The sequence below is a fragment of the Miniopterus schreibersii genome, assembly GCF_964146895.1.
Source record: "Miniopterus schreibersii genome assembly, chromosome: 19".
Lineage (NCBI taxonomy): Eukaryota > Metazoa > Chordata > Mammalia > Chiroptera > Miniopteridae > Miniopterus > Miniopterus schreibersii.
In genome coordinates this window covers 35,888,654-35,905,739 of record NC_138119.1, presented here as the reverse complement: position 1 = coordinate 35,905,739, position 17,086 = coordinate 35,888,654, and the positions used below count along the sequence as shown (strand labels likewise).

Here is a 17,086-nt window from a genome sequence, read left to right as displayed (position 1 = left end):
GAATTCTTGGCCAGGGAAGAGTCCGCCAAGGAAATCGTGTCTGCTCCTCTCCTTTCCGAATCGAGAAAGCTGCCGCCTCAGGGTGTGACACCACTTTCTAACATGGCACGTGACGGCAAGGGAGAATGGGACAGGTCTTCGGATATTAATCTAGTGCTCATTCCACAGGAAAGAATAAATGATATTTTAGCTGTTTTTCACATAATGCTAATGGTAAATTCCTTTCAGCGTATTCTCTCATCTGACACCAGGCGCTGCGGCTTCTGAGGTGCAGCTGAGCGCCGTCGCCCCAGCCTGGGCGTGGGAGGGGTCACTCCCCGGCGTCTGCGGGGAAGGAGCCCTGCCACCAGGTGGCAGCGCAGCGCAGCCCTGAAAGCGCCGGCGCAGTCGCCCACTCGACCGGCTTTGGATCCTGGCGCCCTACTTCCGAGCTACGTGCCCGCTGCCTCCTATTTATTCTCTCAAAGCCTCAGTTTCTTCATCTTTAAGATGGGAATAAAAATAACCATGTAAAGATCGTTGAGTGGGTTGAATGTGATAATGCATATGAAACAGCTGGTACTTACTACAAAGCAATAAATATGACTGCTGGTCTCATTGTCACTGAGTACACTCAACAGTCGATTAGCACAATCGTGCCTTTTGAAAGTAAACGTGACCTATGAATTAATTAATTCACTAAGTCTATTTTAGAGTATACTATATGCTAGGTACTGTATCAGCCAGATGTTTGGGGGAAATCAAAGACTGGTAAGAGCCAGCCCCCACCTTTGACTAGTCCACTAATTCACGATCAGTAGGATTTGTGCTTGAATAAATTTTACCAGTAAATGATAAGCTTCGGTTCAACAGATATTTGTCACACACCCCCTTTTACTCTGTCTGGTTGCTGCAGGGGGCACAGGGATGAAGAAGGTACAGTCCCTGCCCTTGCGGAATTTATATCCACATAGAAGTCGGGGGAGAAAGAAAGGACACAGTCGTCAGGCTGTGAGGTCCTCGAGAGGCTGGGGTGAACACCATCCACCCCAACCTCAGCTCACGTCCGGGGCTTGGCTGTGCTCAGGAAGGGTGAACACCGGAAAGTGAATGAAGGGTGTAGTAGAAAGACTTTGTAAGGAAGGAACACGAAATTGTGGTGACATTGAATGCCATAACGACATGAGAATACTTTATAACTTTTTTTTTTAATATCTCTTTATTGATCTCAGAGAGAGGAAAGGGGAAGGAGAGAGACAGAAACGTCAATGATGAGAGAGTCATTGATTGAGCCCGCAACCAGGGCATGTGCCCTGGCCAGGAATCGAACCCCGATCGCCTGGATCTTAGGCTGAAGCTCAACCGCTGAGCCACGCCCAGCCGGGCGAGAATACTTTATAAAACTGCTAAATGTTCAACTGAAGTTATTATCATGGGGCGGGGGGGGAGAAAAAGAGGGGAGCTGCTTTCGGTCTAGGTCATCATGCTTTGTGGAAAGTGTGTTTCCTTTAGCTTAAGACAGTTTTACACAGATCACATTCCATAGTGTTACCTGAGAAGCCATAACAAAACACCGATTGGTGGTCCTACCTTCACAAGTTGGTGGGGAGCCTGTCCAGTGTCCAGATGGAGCGCAGTCCAATCTTTCTGGTCCAGACAAAGAGAAGCCCTCATCGCAGGTGAACTGGCATGTAGACTTATAACTGGAGTCTCCCAGAGGCTTGGCACAGGCCATCGTTCCATTCTGAGGGCTTAGCAGGGGTGTGCAGGTGACGGCTACCGCGGCATGGAGAGGAAGGGAGAAGGGGTTGTTTAGAACTCAGCAACCTGAAGTCGGTGCGTGTGCATGCGTGTGTGTGCGTGCGTGTGTGTGCGTGTGTGTGTCCTTAATAAGCAAGGGCAGCATTTGGTTAGACATGGTTGTTTGAATTTCACGGTGCTTATCCCCAGCCAGAGGTCATGTAACAGCAGCGCTCACGGTTGGTTGACACCCTGACAGGTTTGCCCTCGGAGGGCTCTGGGCATTGAGCAGGGAGCTGCGCTTTGTTTGGAGATAGCGGAGCAGCTCATCTCAGTCCCCAGGACAGGAGCGGAGGTGGCTGCTTCCTGAGGATTTTCTTCAGAAACCAGCCTACTGACCTTACCCGAAAACAATGACAGCGATTGGAAATGGTAAGTGGGTGAAGCGCTTTCCTCCCTCTCAACTTCCTTTCCCCAACCAAGGGGCCGAAAGATGCTGGGCCCAAGTCTCGGCTCTGACTCACTAGCAGTGCGTCTCTGGGAAATAAACCTTCTGAGCCTCCGCTGCTTCATCTACGGGATGGGGAAAGTAATAACCCTTGCCTTGCAGGGATCCTTAGGGATATAAAATAGTAAGTCAATTAAATCACACACGAAAACTAAATTTAAAACTCATGGACACAAAGTGGGCACTTAGCTCAAACTACCACCTGCAAACGCTCTTCCTGCCAGCCTCTACTTGTTCACTTGCAAAAATAAAGGTAAATTCAATTTCATGGGTGTGGTTTTTTTGCCAGTTTATACATGTAGAGTTTGAGGTGCTAGGGGATTCTCTTGGATTGGAGATCATGCTCTGTGAGCTTCGGCAAGTCACTTAAGCCCTCTGAGCCTCAATATCTTTACCTTAAAAATGTGGAGAATGATGGAAACAAAGGTCAGAAGTGCAATCGCTGTATGTACATGTTAGTAGCTGGTGAGGTTGCCCCTCTGCCAATGAGTGAGCTGATAAAGTCCAGATTAAAGGTGCTGACGGAAACAGACAAGGCTAAGCCACGCGTGGGTTAGGGCGTCTCGCCTTCACTGTGGCCGCGCTGCTCCGGCGGGCGGCAGTGGGGCTGCACCTAGGACTGCACCCAGGACCACCCTTCTGCCGCCGCCTTGAGAGGCTTACAGTTTCAACATTTTCTGTACCTGCCTCTTCCCTTCGTCTCTTCCCCTCTTCAGCTACATCCCCCCAATCTGATCAACTTGGCCAAAGACCTAGTTATTTTCTGCCACTTGAAAAGACTGTATTCAGGGTGCTTGTGTGTGGTGGGGGAAAGGACAGGAGAAAAGCCAAGTAGCCTCTAATCTGTAAGGACAAAAAGGGAGGGTCTTGGTGCCTTAGAGCCCATTTCCAGCTCTTCTGGGGCGGCGCCTTCTGACAGCTGGGGTGGGGGATACAGGGGTGGGAGGAGCACTGAAAAGGGAAATTGATAAGACTCTCTTAGAAGTATTGCAACAGCTAGTGAATTGCAAGCCTCCTGGCACCTTCCTGTCCAGCCCACATGTGGGCACTTCACTGGATGCTCACCCAGCAACAAGAGGAGAAAGTTCAGTAGGAGTAAATAAGGAACCAAAAGCAGAAGGGAACTGGGAGGTCACAGGAAGCCGCATGTCAACCTTGCTGGGCAACGCCCACACAGGGACAGTGTGGGGCAATGAGTTGTAATCTGTGCCCCGCACAGCCCAGCGTTGCCCGTGTGGACGAAAGGGGGCTACATGCTAAACCTGAAAAGCTCAGAGCAGGCCTGTATGGTGCAAACTCAGAGACCTAAAGTAACCACAGATGGTCTGAAATGAAAACTTTTTAAACATAAGCAGTTTATGGTTGGTAGTCACACCCTACGGGAGTATTTTTCCTTCACAAAGGTTAAAGAAAGCTTGTCAGTTGTCTTTCCCCATCTGAGATAACACATCTGATTAACATGCTTTGCAAAACAAAGTACTTTCCCCCCTTTTTCTGGGCCTTCAGCACCAGGGCGGAGACCAAGAATCTTCTCATTGTTATTGATATCTTGTTGACTGTTAACTATCTGTACCCACCTATGTAAAAGAAATATGTGTCTATCAGTTTACTTTTTATCCAATCCCAGAGGCCCCCCTTCTTTTCTCTCGCCTCCCTAATCTATCACCAATGAATTTCCTGTAACCCACTTGTGTCTTCTTTGATTGTAATCTATAAAGCAAGGTGCAAAACTGCCATTCTCGGGAGCCTTACAGCATATGTCGACAGTTTGGCTGAAATAAACTCACAAAAAATTCTTCACAGGTTTGAATGTTTTCATACATTAACACATTAATGTATTAATGGAATGATTCCGACAACCCTCTTCCCCAAAGCTGCGTGGACTGTGTGACATGTCCAGGCTTCAAGGCAGCCAGGATGTGAGCGAAGGGCACCGTCACAAGCCTCAGAATGTGGGCCCCACCCCAGCTCCAGTGCGGCTGAGTTCGCTCATTCAGTCATTCACTCATGTGTTTACTGTTGCCCCAGTTTAACAGTGGGGGGGGGGGGGGGGTGCGCAGGCCCGTGTGTGACCTGAATGGCAAGTGGTTTCCTCTCCATTAAGAACAGAGTTGCCTGCTTTCACTCAGACTTTAAAAGCTTGTGCAAAGAGAAAGGCGAAGGCAACCAATGCAGAATTTTCCAGCATTTTACCTGCTTAATTTTATATATTAAAACTGTAGAAGTATCATAAAAATACTAAATGCATGGAGGGAAAAGTGGATGGGGGAAAACTGGAGGAATTCATACAAGAATGCTCACAGTGTCTATTTTAAGGTGGGGGTATTTGAGAGGATTTTTATTGTTTCTCTATTTTCTTATTTTTCTGTAGCTTTTATAAATGAAAATATTGCTTTGGAAAAGCAGCATTTGCCATGAATGTAACTAAAAATCGGGTACATTGAGTGGAAAGGAAAGGGGAGCACAGGAAGCGCTCGTGCCCTTCAGGCCCTGAGCCCGGCCATCACAGCCGGTTGCACTTCGTTCGGTGCTGACGGAGCACACGGCCTTGGTCCGTATCGGGTACAGTGCAGGTGCCTGGGCTTACGCTGAGTGTGCTCTTTCTGTTCTGAGATTTCATAACCTGGCCTGTATAGACTAGTCTCTTCCTCTTTTTGTCTCTTCACTTCATCCTACGTGAATTTTTGCAATCTTATACAGAATTGGAGGGTGTCTGCAGCCAGGCACCAATGAACCAGAGCCCCCCCGTTCCACCATGATGCCCATCTGTTGCCCCCATGCCCCCACGAGACTCTGTGCTTCCTAGGGATCAGATGCCAGGTCAGCCTTGGCACAGCAGGCCTCGAGCTGCTTTTGTCCTCTGGCCTTCTTTCCGGGTGCTGTTTTTAGCTAAGTCAGCACAGTTCACCTGGGTCCTGATCACAGGTCCTGCTGAAGGCCTGGTCAGTCGTTGGCTGGGGCCCTTCCCGTCGCCCACTGCCCAGCGTCCTGCCACTTGTGCTGTCTGCCTGGCTCCCGAGGGCACCTGCATCCTGAATCGCCAGGTTACAGGATGAAAGGGCTCATGAATTTTCCAGTCCGTATCAACTTCCTGGCCACGAGAGAGTTTCCACCTCTAAAATACAGCCTTTTAGAACACAGCCTACGATTCGTTTCCAAGATGCTGGGGAGAACGCATCTTACCTCGGCACTCTGGAGGCGGAGAGCTCCAGCTCCCGGTAGCCAAGCACTGGAGCTCGCTCGCTCCCACCAGGACTGAGCCTTCAGCACAGGCGAAGCTGCAGGTGGACTGGTACCTGAAGGCACCGAGGGGGTGGACGCAGTTCATCTGGGCCTTGTTCGGAGCTGGAAGGTCCTGGCACCGCAAAGCTACGGGAGAGGGAGGGAGGGAGTGAGGGAGCGAGGAAACAGCACTACACGAGTTCTCATGGATTTCCACCTCTTAGCCCAAGTGAGTGCCAAAGGCAGGGGTTTCTAAGCTGGGCCTGTGTAACGTGGACGGGAAAAGTGTCCTTTCATCACAGTGGCACCTGAAGGGTCTTGTGAGGAAAATGCTGAGCCACCATTTAACATTTTGGCAACATGTATCAATAATTTTGAAAATACCATATTTTGAAATATCAAAATATCATAATTTTAAAAATAAACCCAAGAGAATCTATGCTAAGTACATAATCAACATAACATATCTAAATATCAATTCATAGATTGTTTATCACCACATTATTTATAAGAGCAAAGTACTGAAAACAAATATAAATGCCACTAATCAGAGGCTGAAAGTAAGTTATGGTGGATCCTTGAGAGGAAGGTGGAAGTCACTAAAAATGGCATATTTCACCTTGAAAAGATAAGGGAGGTGTCTTACAGTATGACTTAAGTGAAAAACAGAATATAAGCTGTGTGATCTACTATATATTACAGTATATAAAATAGAGGATCATATAGGGAGAACATGTGGATTCTATAGATGTTCAGTCTCATCTTCACAACAAGAACAATGAGTGTAACCGCCTCATGGAGCGAGGCTGAAGTGCGCAGTAAGTATTATCTGCTAGGATTAGTAGCAGCAGCAGTCCTGGCAGATAGTAATATCGTTACAGCTCTGTGTCAGATGCAGACCCTGGCTGTCAGAATTGAAACCCTAGGGGGCTCAGCAAGGGAGTCTGAGGCCACATCTGGATGCATAAGAGAATATCCAGCTATCTCTTCTGGATGGTTCACCTGCCTGGATAAAGTTTGTCTTTCGGACAGTGTGTCTGCTACATACCCCACTGCTCTCACCAAGCCTCCCATCACGGTGCATGGTCGTCTCTTCCCCCACTGCCTCATTTCTCCTCCCATTTTTTTCATTGTGGTAAAATACACATAAAATAAAATTTGGCATTTACCACTTAACCATTTTTAAGTGTACAGTTCAGTGGTATTAAGTTCATCCCTACTGACCATGACCACCACCCATCTCCACAACAATTTGTGTTCTCTTGGACGGAAACTTCATACCCGTTACATAGTCACTGCCCACTTGCCCTTTTCCCAGCCCCTGGTAACGACCACTCTACCTTCTGTCCATGACTCTGACTACTCCAAGGACCTCATCTAAGCGGAATCATACAGTATTTGTCCTTCTGTGTCCAGCTTGTTTCACTTAGCATAATGTTCTTGAGGTTTGTTCATTTTGTGGCATATGTCAGGATTTTTTTCCTTTTTAAGGCCGAATAATATTCCACTGCATGTTTATAGCACATTTTGTTTAAACATTCCTCTGCTGATGGGCACTTGGGTGACTTCCACATTTTAACTTTTATGAATAATGTGCTCTGAACGTGGGCTTTCAAATCCCTTTTCAAGACAGTGATTTCAAACCACTGCCTTATTTTTCAGTCAGACTCAGGAATTTACATAAATTGCCCAGAGACCCCAGTGCCCACATTTGTAAAGCTCCTAGCGGCTTTAAGCTTGCTTCCCTCACATTAACTGACAGACGCTAGTGAGGCAGGTAGGCCAGGCGGTAACAGCACTCCCACCGCTGAGGAGGCTGAGCCTCAGAGAGACCAAAGCTGGCTGTCAGGAGATAAAGGAACTAGACTGAACGCCTCGTCCATTATTCCCTGACGTCCTGCTGCTCCTCACGCGTCAGTCCTTCCCCCAGCCCCATCTCCCCCGCACCAGCCCACCCATCCGTGCCAGCCAGGGCACCCCGACCTCTATAACAACATGCGGTGACGAAGACGTTGCGCCTGCGGCTGGCTTTGCTCCCCGTTTCCTCTCTAGTGCCCAGCACAGAGGGCTCTGCACATAGTAGGGGCTTTACGCATGTCTGATGCCTCAGTGGATGGTGGCTCGATGCAGATGCTGATGCCTTAACAGGCTGAGGGGCACAGAGGGGACGCTTCGCCGTCTCGGTACCTTGGCAGAGCGGGGCTGGCGCCGTCCACTGTCCCGCATCAGCACACCGCGCCGTGTCGGCTCCGCTCAGCTCGAAACCCTCCGCACAGCGGAAGCTGCAGGTGGTGTTGTATTGAAACTCTCTCGGGGACGGAGAACAGTCCATGCTCCCGTGGACAGGACTCTCCAGGGGCTTGCACTCGACGGCTAGAAGAGAGCATGATAGTCTGAAACCGGGTCAAGCGAGGGCTCCGCTCTTCCTCAGAAGAGCCCTAGAGAAAGGCTGCATCTGTCTGCCCACGTTGCCAGGATGCTCAGAACCCTAAGTCCTCGCTTTTCCCAAGGGAAACTGCCCAGAGCACCTCCCCATGCCCCCTTCGCCCGGATCACTCACCCGCCCTGCCTGTCTCAGCCGGCTCAGCTGAGACTCCACTTTCCTTAAGAGCCTTCCGCCCACCCGCGGGGGCTGCCACAGCCCTGGTCCTGCGCTGCTCCTACACTGTTGTGCTTGTGCCCCGTGGAGTGCGGCCCCCCGGAGGCGCAGGCTCATTCGCAGCTGCAGCTCAGAGACTGGCAGAGTCTGTGCATCGAAGGTGCTCTTGAAACATTTATTGGGGTATGTGTGGAAGGTTAGGTATAGAAGAGGCTGGACTTTTAAGGAAGAAGCTGGAATGGCATAGCTTATTGTTGACACTATTATCTAGCCCCATAAAGCGATCCCACGTGGGCTTTGCCTCCCACAGGAAGTCATCCTAATCAGACTGCAGCTGCCAGGGAGCGCAGCCCAAAGCGAGTTCCTGAGCGTGATTAAGCCCAGCGACCTCGGCTCTGATAAAGGCTGGTTTCCGCACACCCTTCCTTCTCCAGCCCATTTCATCTCCAGGCTGGTCCTGGCTTATCTGGCTTTTTGGTTTGTTTGTTTTCAGAGTGTAAAGACCACCCTTACACCCTGGGCTTAGACTTCTGGTTTTCACAGAATTGGGGCATTTAAGAACGGAAGATCCTCCTGCGTTTCTCTCTCACTTTACAGATGAGAGCAGTGAGGTTCAGCAAGTGTCAGCCACTCCCCTACAGCCTCCCATCTAGACAGTAGCAGAGCCGGCCTTGGAATCTAGGTGTCCTAGGAATTCGCTGCGCCAGCCCTGACTTTCCAGCTGCCCTTTCCTTCCTGCCTGCCTGGTAAGCTGGGAGCTGTGAGGCTCGTGCACAGACTTCAGCTTTGTTGTATTACTGCCTGGCGTTGCCTCACAGTCTCTTCTTCAATGCCATACTCCTTTCTCCTCTGTCAAGGCCACCTCCCAAGGCCACAATGAGCCATCTCCCTCCTTGCCCTCTTAGCCCCGTTCTGACCCTTATCAAGCATAGGACATTGTCCCACAGCGTGTATAGGCCCGTGGGGCAAGAAAGGAAAAAAGAGGCAGAAACTGAGGTTACTCAAGTGCCAGGCTCTAAGCTAGGCAAGTCATAGATGCCATTTAATTGTATACTTTTTATAGACTCCATCCTCACAAAGGCCCTTGCAAATCTTGGCTCATTTCACAGATGAGAAAACCATGCCTCCTGGGGTTGAAAAGCTGGCCCTGCGTCAGCCCAGAGGAGACCATGCCGAAGGTGAGAGCCCTGGATCATTCCGCTGTGAACAACTCCTTCCTGCGTGACGGGGCTACTCCAGGAACGGCCCACCCTCACCGCTGGCAAGGCTGCGGTCCACCGGCCGGGCCAGGGCAGCCAGTGTGCCAGCCCCTCACTGGATAGCCGGGCCACACCTGAATTTACAGCGGGAGCCACCTGCAAAGGCAGCAAGGGGAGGGCACAGCCCATGGCTCCTTTGTCAGGGGTTCCAGGAGCTGACATTGCTCAGTTAGAGAGAAAAACCAAGGACAGAGAGAAAGGTCTGAGGGAGGAGAAAAGCCATGCCCACAGCCGGAGAGCAACGGTGGGAGCACGTGGAAATTGGGGGCGGGGGGAGCTGTAAGGGTCAGGAGACCCTGAAGCCACTTGTCCAGACCTGGAGTACCAGTCCTGAGGGTGACCTGAATCTCTCCAACACAGGCTCCCCCACGCTTACTCCAGTGTCCTCTCTGCCTCTGCCTTCGCCGTGCGGCCTCGGCAGGTCTCTGGCGTCTACTTACAGAGGCCGATGCCGCCCTTTCCCCGCTGACGTAAAACTATGAGCGAGGCCATTCTGAACCTGCTTGAGGGCTGCGAATTGGCGGGGGGGAGACTTCTACATTCTGCTTCTAGTAAAATCTAGTAAATTCTGTTACTCTTCTAGAGCCGACACTCTTTTCCTACCCAGATGCACTCGTGGGCTGAGTGGAAGGTAGGAGGAGAGCTAGGTCGTGGCCATGCAGGCCAGCTTCTCCACAGCTGGCCAGTGTCGCCTGCACTCCCAGCGGAACTGGGTGCCGGGGACTGTGCATCCCCCACGGCCTGAAACTCACCTTCGCACGCCGGGGCCGAGGCTGTCCATGCGCCCGAAGCGGTGCACTGCACCAGCTCTGGCCCGACCAGGACAGATCCCTCCTCACAGCTGAAGCTGCAGCTGGGCTGGTGCGAGGGAGCCTCTGCAGCCTGCAGACAGCTCATGTGTCCTCGCTCGGGGGGCCGCAGGGGTGGGCATGGGGTGGCTGAAACAACCACAGGCAATGGCGTGAGCGTTGGGGAGCCTAGGCCGCTGCTGTCTACCTCCCCAAACTGACAGGCAAGGTGATGGGCTCAGTGGCTTAGGCGATACTTTCAGTAGCTGTTTGGAAAGATCCACACACCCTTATGTTTCACTTACTTTTTTAGAGAAGCAAAGCAAAATGATCAGATTAATGACACTGGCCCCCTAATCCCTCACTGTACTCTGTGCCCTTAGCAGTTAGCAGAGGGAGAGAGGCCCCCGTAGTGCTTCCGCCTGAGAATCGAGACTTCAGCGGATTATCTCGCTGCACAGATAGAAAACGCAGCGGGACCGTGGTTGGCGGGTGGTGGTAATCCCCAGAATCCCTCCTCTGCGTAGGCCCCCCTCATTTCCCCTGCTGTTTAATGGAGAAAGCGTTCTCCCCTCCCGAGTTGAAGTTCGGTGCGGATGAAGGAAAGGGGTGTACGCACCCACGCAGCGCGGGGGCTCGCTCGTCCAGGCCCCCGAAGCCAAGCATTCCAGCTCGCGGGGTCCGTCCAGCGTGTGCCCGTCTGTGCAGCGGAAGCTGCACCGCGAACGGAAAGCGAAGCTTCCCAGGGGGTGGCTGCAGCTCATGAGCACACGCTCTGGGAGCTCCGGGCGTCCGCACTCCCTGACTGCGGGGACAAAACACCGAGGTTCCACTGCAGGCCGCCGACAAGGCCGGGCCTGCTGAAAGCTGCACTGTTTGCATAGCCCCCACCCTGCCCCGGGGCTTCCAGCCCAAGCCTGTGGCCTTTGCTCCCCTCTGTGGGCTGCATCTAGGGAACCACTCGCTCCCCCACTGCTGCTTGTAACCCGCCTTCGTTTGCTTCCTCTGCGTTTCCCTTTTACTGTCGAGATTTATGACGGACGCGCTCTCTCAGAGCACAGTGTCCAGGGGCAGCTTGAGCGGGGCAGGTGGACAGATGGTAGGGAAAGCTCAAGACTCACGGCCACGATATCAGCACAACGGAGGCCTCACCGTATTCGCACTCTGATCCATAGAACCCGGGGTGGCAGGAGCAGGTGTAGTTCCCGATGGTCTCCACGCACTCCCCTTGTTTGCTGCAGGACGTGTCTTGGCAGGAGGCTGGTGGATACAGAGGGGGCAGGCATGTGGAGAAAAGCAGATTCTTTCAGTTGTTAATCCTTACCCAGGGATATGTTTTCCCTTTTTTTTTTAAGGGAGGGAAGGAGGGAGGGAGGGAGGGAAAGGGGGTGGGAGAGAGAGAGACGCTGCAGCACCGACAAGGCACCAGCTTTGGGCTTGCACACATGATCTCAGTCCTGGCTCTGTCGCCTACTGTGGCCTTTGTGTGACCTCAGGGAAGTTCCTGCATGGAGCCCAACCTGCCCATCATTAGGGGCCAAACCCTTCCACCTTTTGTTCATTTCAAATCTATGCCCAGTGCCACGTGGTGGGCAAGCAGAGAAGCCAAGTGAAATGTTTAAGACCTGCTCCTGGTAAAAAGCAAGCAGTTTTATGAGCAGATGCTTCATGGGTATAAGTATGCCAGGTTTGGGCAGTGCCAAGCCGGTGGCCTGCCAGGCTCTCCTCGCTAAGTCTGTGCCACTGGGTGACAGGTGGAGAAGGGCCAGCGCCTCTTTCCTGCAAGACTCTTTGGGGGTGTATGCACTACCTGGTGGGACGATTACTGTTGGAACTGATGCTATCAGAGCACTGAGGATGTTCTCATTGATGTTTTTATTGATGAGGTCATAGCTGGGGCAGGGTCTGTGGCTAGACTATTTTCTGGGGGTGTTTCCTGTGCGCTAAGCCCTGGCCACACCTGGTCCACTTTGGGCTCCTTTTACAACAGGAAATCCGTAGGTCACATGGAGGACCAAGCTAGATGATCTCTACGTTTTCTCCCCACTCTGAGATGCTCTAAGCCTAAAGCCATGCAAGGTTCTGCAGAGGTTCCCATGACAACCAGAGGGGTTGGGGAAGCTGCACAGAGGCGCTGGGAGGGCTTCCAAGTAAAGAGAAGGTGCAGGAGGCAGAGCTGGCTCCTCCTTGGCCCCGCCAGTGCCCTGCAGAAGCAACACCCGCCGACCCTGTGCTCGCAGAGCACGCGGCTTTGCTCTGGCTGTGGCTTCCCCAGAATTCAGGACTGTAGGAAAGGAAAACAGCCACTGTTCTGTATTCTGCTCCCTTCCAGGGTTTCCATCAAGTTAGTAATTTTTCTATTCCCTTGTATCTCTAGGAAAGAAATGAATGACAATTCAAAAAATGGATCTTTCTTTGAAAGACTATTCTGAGGTCTGACAAAACCTGACATTTATGGAATTATCCCAGCTTCATGTCTTGTTGCAGGATACATATCTGCTCCATATCTCCTACAGGGAGCTGATGGTCCCTGACCCTTTCACCTTGGATGCCAAAATGCCCATCAGTGTTCGTGGAGATGGAAGCCAACCGTACTCAGGTGAAACTGTGCCAGTTAGTGATGTCTGCCAGTGTTGCGGGTTAGAGGGCTGGCAACATTTACGCCAATAATTTTCATTCTCTTTCCTGTCCTGTAGTTTTTTGCACCCTGTATTGGGAAGACTGCCTTGCAGATGTGGATGTTGAAGTTGGGAGTGGAGTGGAAACGGTGGCCTATTGGGACATCTAGTAGCAGCCAAGGTCATCTCCATGGACAGGTGAGCTCTGGGAGAGAAGGTGCATGAGCTAATATCTTGGTAATGTCCATCCTGACCTTTGAAGAACAGGTCGTAAGCTAATTAATTTATTTAAAACCAAATAAATCATTTATAAAATGAGACCTGGCCACATGATGATGCATTTATGGATATGCTTTCCCTCAGGAGGAAGCGTGGTGAGGAGAGGGAGAAAGCGGAGGGAATACACTATGCTGTGTGTTCCGCTCCTGTTGTTGAGGGCTTCTAGGGGGAGGTGTTTATAATCTAAAGAAATCAGGACATATACAGCAAGAAGGTGACATCTGTAAGGTGACTTATTAAGGAAAAAGCTTCAGAGTACACAGTGTTCTTCTGCTCAGGACAGTCGGCACCCTCCCTAGGTGCCGCCCCCACAGTGCCCGTGTGCTGCACAGGGCCGGGGGGGCTCCTCTGCAGGGAAGCCACCTCAGAAAGATGGATCAGCCCTGGCACTGGGTGCGTGGAGCTGGGAAGACCAAGCTTTCGTGCATGTCTGCTTAGTCTGGAGTTGGGAGGGTTGAGAATCAAATATACTCACAGGATCTCCCCTTCATTACCTCCCCCCTTTCCTTCTCCCCCAGCCCTCACCAAAGCCCAACAGCCCTATCACTAAGGGGAATCTATAAAGTGCTTGTGGCCCTTGGTCATGTTCTCAGACTGTCTCGTGAGAATGCAGAGCAAACGGGGTGGTAGCCCACGTGGCTAAGGAGGACCAGCTTCGAAGTCAACATGGGTTTCAAACTGGCTCCCTCATCGTGAGCTTAGCACCTGGGGCAGATTCCTTGACGGCTCTGAGCCTTTCCTTCTTCAGCAAAACGAGAGTAATAGGAGGACATGATGGATGAAGGTCTCGTAGGACTGAATGCCACTGATCCGAAATGGCTCGAGACACATGAGCCAATGACAGCGCCTGGGTGTTAGTTGCGGCTGTCCCTCCCGGGGAGGGCCACGCTCCTCCCACCTCACCCCTCTCATTCTAGGGCACAGTGGGGCAAAAAAGCTCTGGACGTGCATTTCAAGACGCTAAAACCTCCTGAGCACCTATTTCGTCAGCTATAAAATGAGAAGGGTGGGCCAGGTGATAGTAAAATTACCTCCTGGTTTCAAAAGCCCAGTTTTCTCTGGTCTGGATCGTCTCTCCCTCGAGGTGCTCAAGGCGCTGCTCGATTGGCATTCACTCTGCCCGTCCCTGGCCCCGTGACTCCCTGTCCCTGGCTCAGTGGCTGCAGTCACAGGGATGGCATGCTTTTCAAGCAGACAGACTCCGAGCAGAGGGACCCTACCTGAGTAGCAGAGCGCGCGCTTCTTCCTCCAGCACGGCTCGTCGTTCCACTGGCCGGGGGCCGACGGGCTCTTGATGTACATCTCCACGCAGTCCTGGTTGTTCTTCTTGTTGTTGGGCTCATGGTCCGCCCAGTTCTCGGCCTCGGCCGTGAGGGTCTTGTTGGTCCCCACCCAGGTCCACTTCCCGCCCACCTTGCGGATCCCGATCCAGTAGTACTGGCTGTAGTAAGGCATGGCGTCGTTGAGGTAGGCGATCTCGCCTTGGTTCTGGATGGCCACCAGGTCCGTGTAGAACCTCTGGCAGAAATGCCGGGAGGAGTTCCAAGTGTAGGGTTTGGTGCTGTGGTGATAGGTCCACGCTGCCACCTCTTTCTGGCTCAGTAGTTCTGGGTAAAGGGGACAGCGTCGGGTTAGGTAGCGTTTCTACAGGAGGGGCTGGAGCCCGAGGGCCCTTCTGTGTGGTCGGAGGAGCTTTTGACTGGAAGATGAGAGCCCCACACACGGCCCTTTCATGCCTAATCTTCTAGTTTTAAGAGAAAAGAGTGGTATCCATCTTTCACTTAAAAATGAACGTCAAGTCGCACTAGGACAAGGCCCTCTTCTGAGGCCCCCGATGTTAAAGATTCGTATCATAAGATACCAGAACCAGAAGGGACCTTAGAAGTCATCTAATCCTCTCCTCCTTTTATAAGTGAAGGAGGCATGGTAAATAATTCGCCAAATCCAACTTAAATGTCCCTGGAAATGTCTGGGTGGCTGCCTCTTATCTACAGGTTCCAGCCCTTTACGAGGAAACTAAGATGCTTTATGGTCGGGGGCGCACCTGCTGGTCCTGCTTCATTCCCTGTCACACTTACTTTCTTAGCAAAACAGACGTCCCACGTCCATGCCTTTGCACATGCTCTCCCTGCTACCCTGGCTGCCCCCGCCTAGGCCCGGTACACCCTTCCTCGCCCGCTTTCCCTCACTTCCCCAGGTTGGCTCGGTGCTTCTGCCTCCGGGCTCCCATGGCACCAACTGCCTCCACCGCCCTGCTGCTGTGTATTGTGTGTCTGCTTCTGTGACATGGTCCACACCTGCTAGACTGTGAGTCCTGAGGATGGTCCCTTTCAAGCTCTGGCTCCTCAGCACCTAGCACAGAGCTTGGTACTTAGCTGGCATTCAGTAAGCACTGAGTGAAACAGTGGGTTTGGGGCAGAGACAGGTTAGAAATCAGGTCTCCTGATTCGCAGTCTCACATTCACTCATTCCACTGTTCTTAACTGCTTATTTCCTCCCTCTCTGCTTACTCACTTATTAAAGTTTAAAACGGACTTTTTAAAGAAATGTTTGTGATATCAAATGAAATAACGAATGTGCCCTCCAAACCTTTAAAGGGCCTGTGTGATGGTGCAAAGTATTGTTATCTCAGCCTGTGGAGCTCAGCTGAGCCAGGAGAGGCCAGCTCCCACGTGAAGAGCTGTACAATGCAAGCAATCAGGCCTGGAAATGGTTCCCTTTCCTGTTTATAATGTATTTTTCCTATTCAACTCTCTCCTCTGTGGCCTGTGTGAGGGCCAGTTATGTTTGTTCCTCCCTGACACCTTTGTCGCACTGTTTTGCCATGAAGACTCTGTTCTGAGATCTCCAGGACCACGTTGTGACTTCCATGGGCCCCGTCTTCCACAATATTTATTAAAAACTATATTTTACAGCTGTATTGCTGCATATAGGGTATATTAATATTATATCCTACAAACATTTTCTTTGACCTAGAAGGAAATAATTTTTAAAGAAATTAAAATATATCTGTGGGTCCGTGAGAGTCACCAGGCCTATGCCTACTGCGCCTGACAGATAAATTGGTCCTGGACAGACCCGCTTAAATTCTTCCTGATGCCTTTTCTGGCAACAGGATGGTGTTGGGCGCATTTTTTTTTTTCCTTCCAGGAATCTGGGCTTGGACAGCTTTCCTATGCCTCGCAACAACTGGCTTCCATCCTTAATTTCTCCCACTCGGAGAAGTTACCCTAATTACTCAGAGCCGGGTGCAGGGTTAGAATAAAGGTTACCAGAGATCAGGGCACTGAGGTAGAGGAGCTGGGCGATTCTGAGCACCACTTGCTGAGGCCTCCAGTTCCAGGTGGCTCGCAGGCGGCCAGCCTGAAACAAGAAAAGAGAACATCCTTTTAGTGCTCATGTGCAACCAGTAAGGCCAAGAACATTTTTGTCCACAATCCTTATGTTGTGATGATCCTGCCTGGCCCATCGAGGAGGTGGCCCAAGCCCTCTCCCCACTTCGTGTTTCTCACAGCTCTGCTTCCGAGTCCCTCCCTGGTTGGACACCACGCCGATGCTGTGTCATTTCTTCAGTTATTCAACGCGTGTGCGTTGAGTAACTGCTTCATGCCACTAACATTTTTCTATATAACACATTTTGTAACGTGCATGTAAAAAAACACTGTCATTATTATTACGCAATAATCTTCCTTTAAGAACTGGTCTGCCATACCCACGAATAATGGGAAGTCACATGCAAAGCCCCTGACCCACACAGTGTGCTGTGAGCATCTCTGTGCTGGGCTGTCTTACTGATCCACACTTTGTCATCTTGCTGGACCATTGTAGCATATATCTCAGTACTATTCCATGCTTAACAGATATGTGTGTGTAGACATATTTAACATTTATTCCTATATATTGCATTCCCCTTGGATCTATAACATGTATTATTTTTCATGCGCTCCTTTCTATTGGGAACTCATCTAATCTATTGACATTGTTAAAAAATGTTTTCAGACAAGTAAGTTCTGGAAATGCTCATCTCGCCCGCCTCCCTCATGTTGGAGAGTCTACAACAAGGTATCGAAATGACAGCAGCAGAGCCTGACTGA

At 51.1% G+C, this 17,086-nt stretch overlaps 1 protein-coding gene across 2 annotated transcripts in view; it reads right to left on the bottom strand.

The window, feature by feature from the left end:
* Positions 1-17,086, bottom strand: part of SELP (selectin P) — a 34,841-nt gene that overhangs the window by 12,879 nt on the left and 4,876 nt on the right. For both annotated transcript variants that reach the window (XM_081121066.1, XM_081121067.1), the window contains exons 2-9: positions 16,265-16,355; positions 14,213-14,599; positions 11,248-11,355; positions 10,715-10,900; positions 10,060-10,245; positions 7,637-7,822; positions 5,411-5,596; positions 1,570-1,755 (exon numbers count right to left, since the gene is read on the bottom strand). In XM_081121066.1, the coding sequence (XP_080977192.1) occupies positions 1,570-1,755; positions 5,411-5,596; positions 7,637-7,822; positions 10,060-10,245; positions 10,715-10,900; positions 11,248-11,355; positions 14,213-14,599; positions 16,265-16,355 (1,516 nt within the window). The remainder of the gene's footprint in view (positions 1-1,569; positions 1,756-5,410; positions 5,597-7,636; positions 7,823-10,059; positions 10,246-10,714; positions 10,901-11,247; positions 11,356-14,212; positions 14,600-16,264; positions 16,356-17,086) is intronic.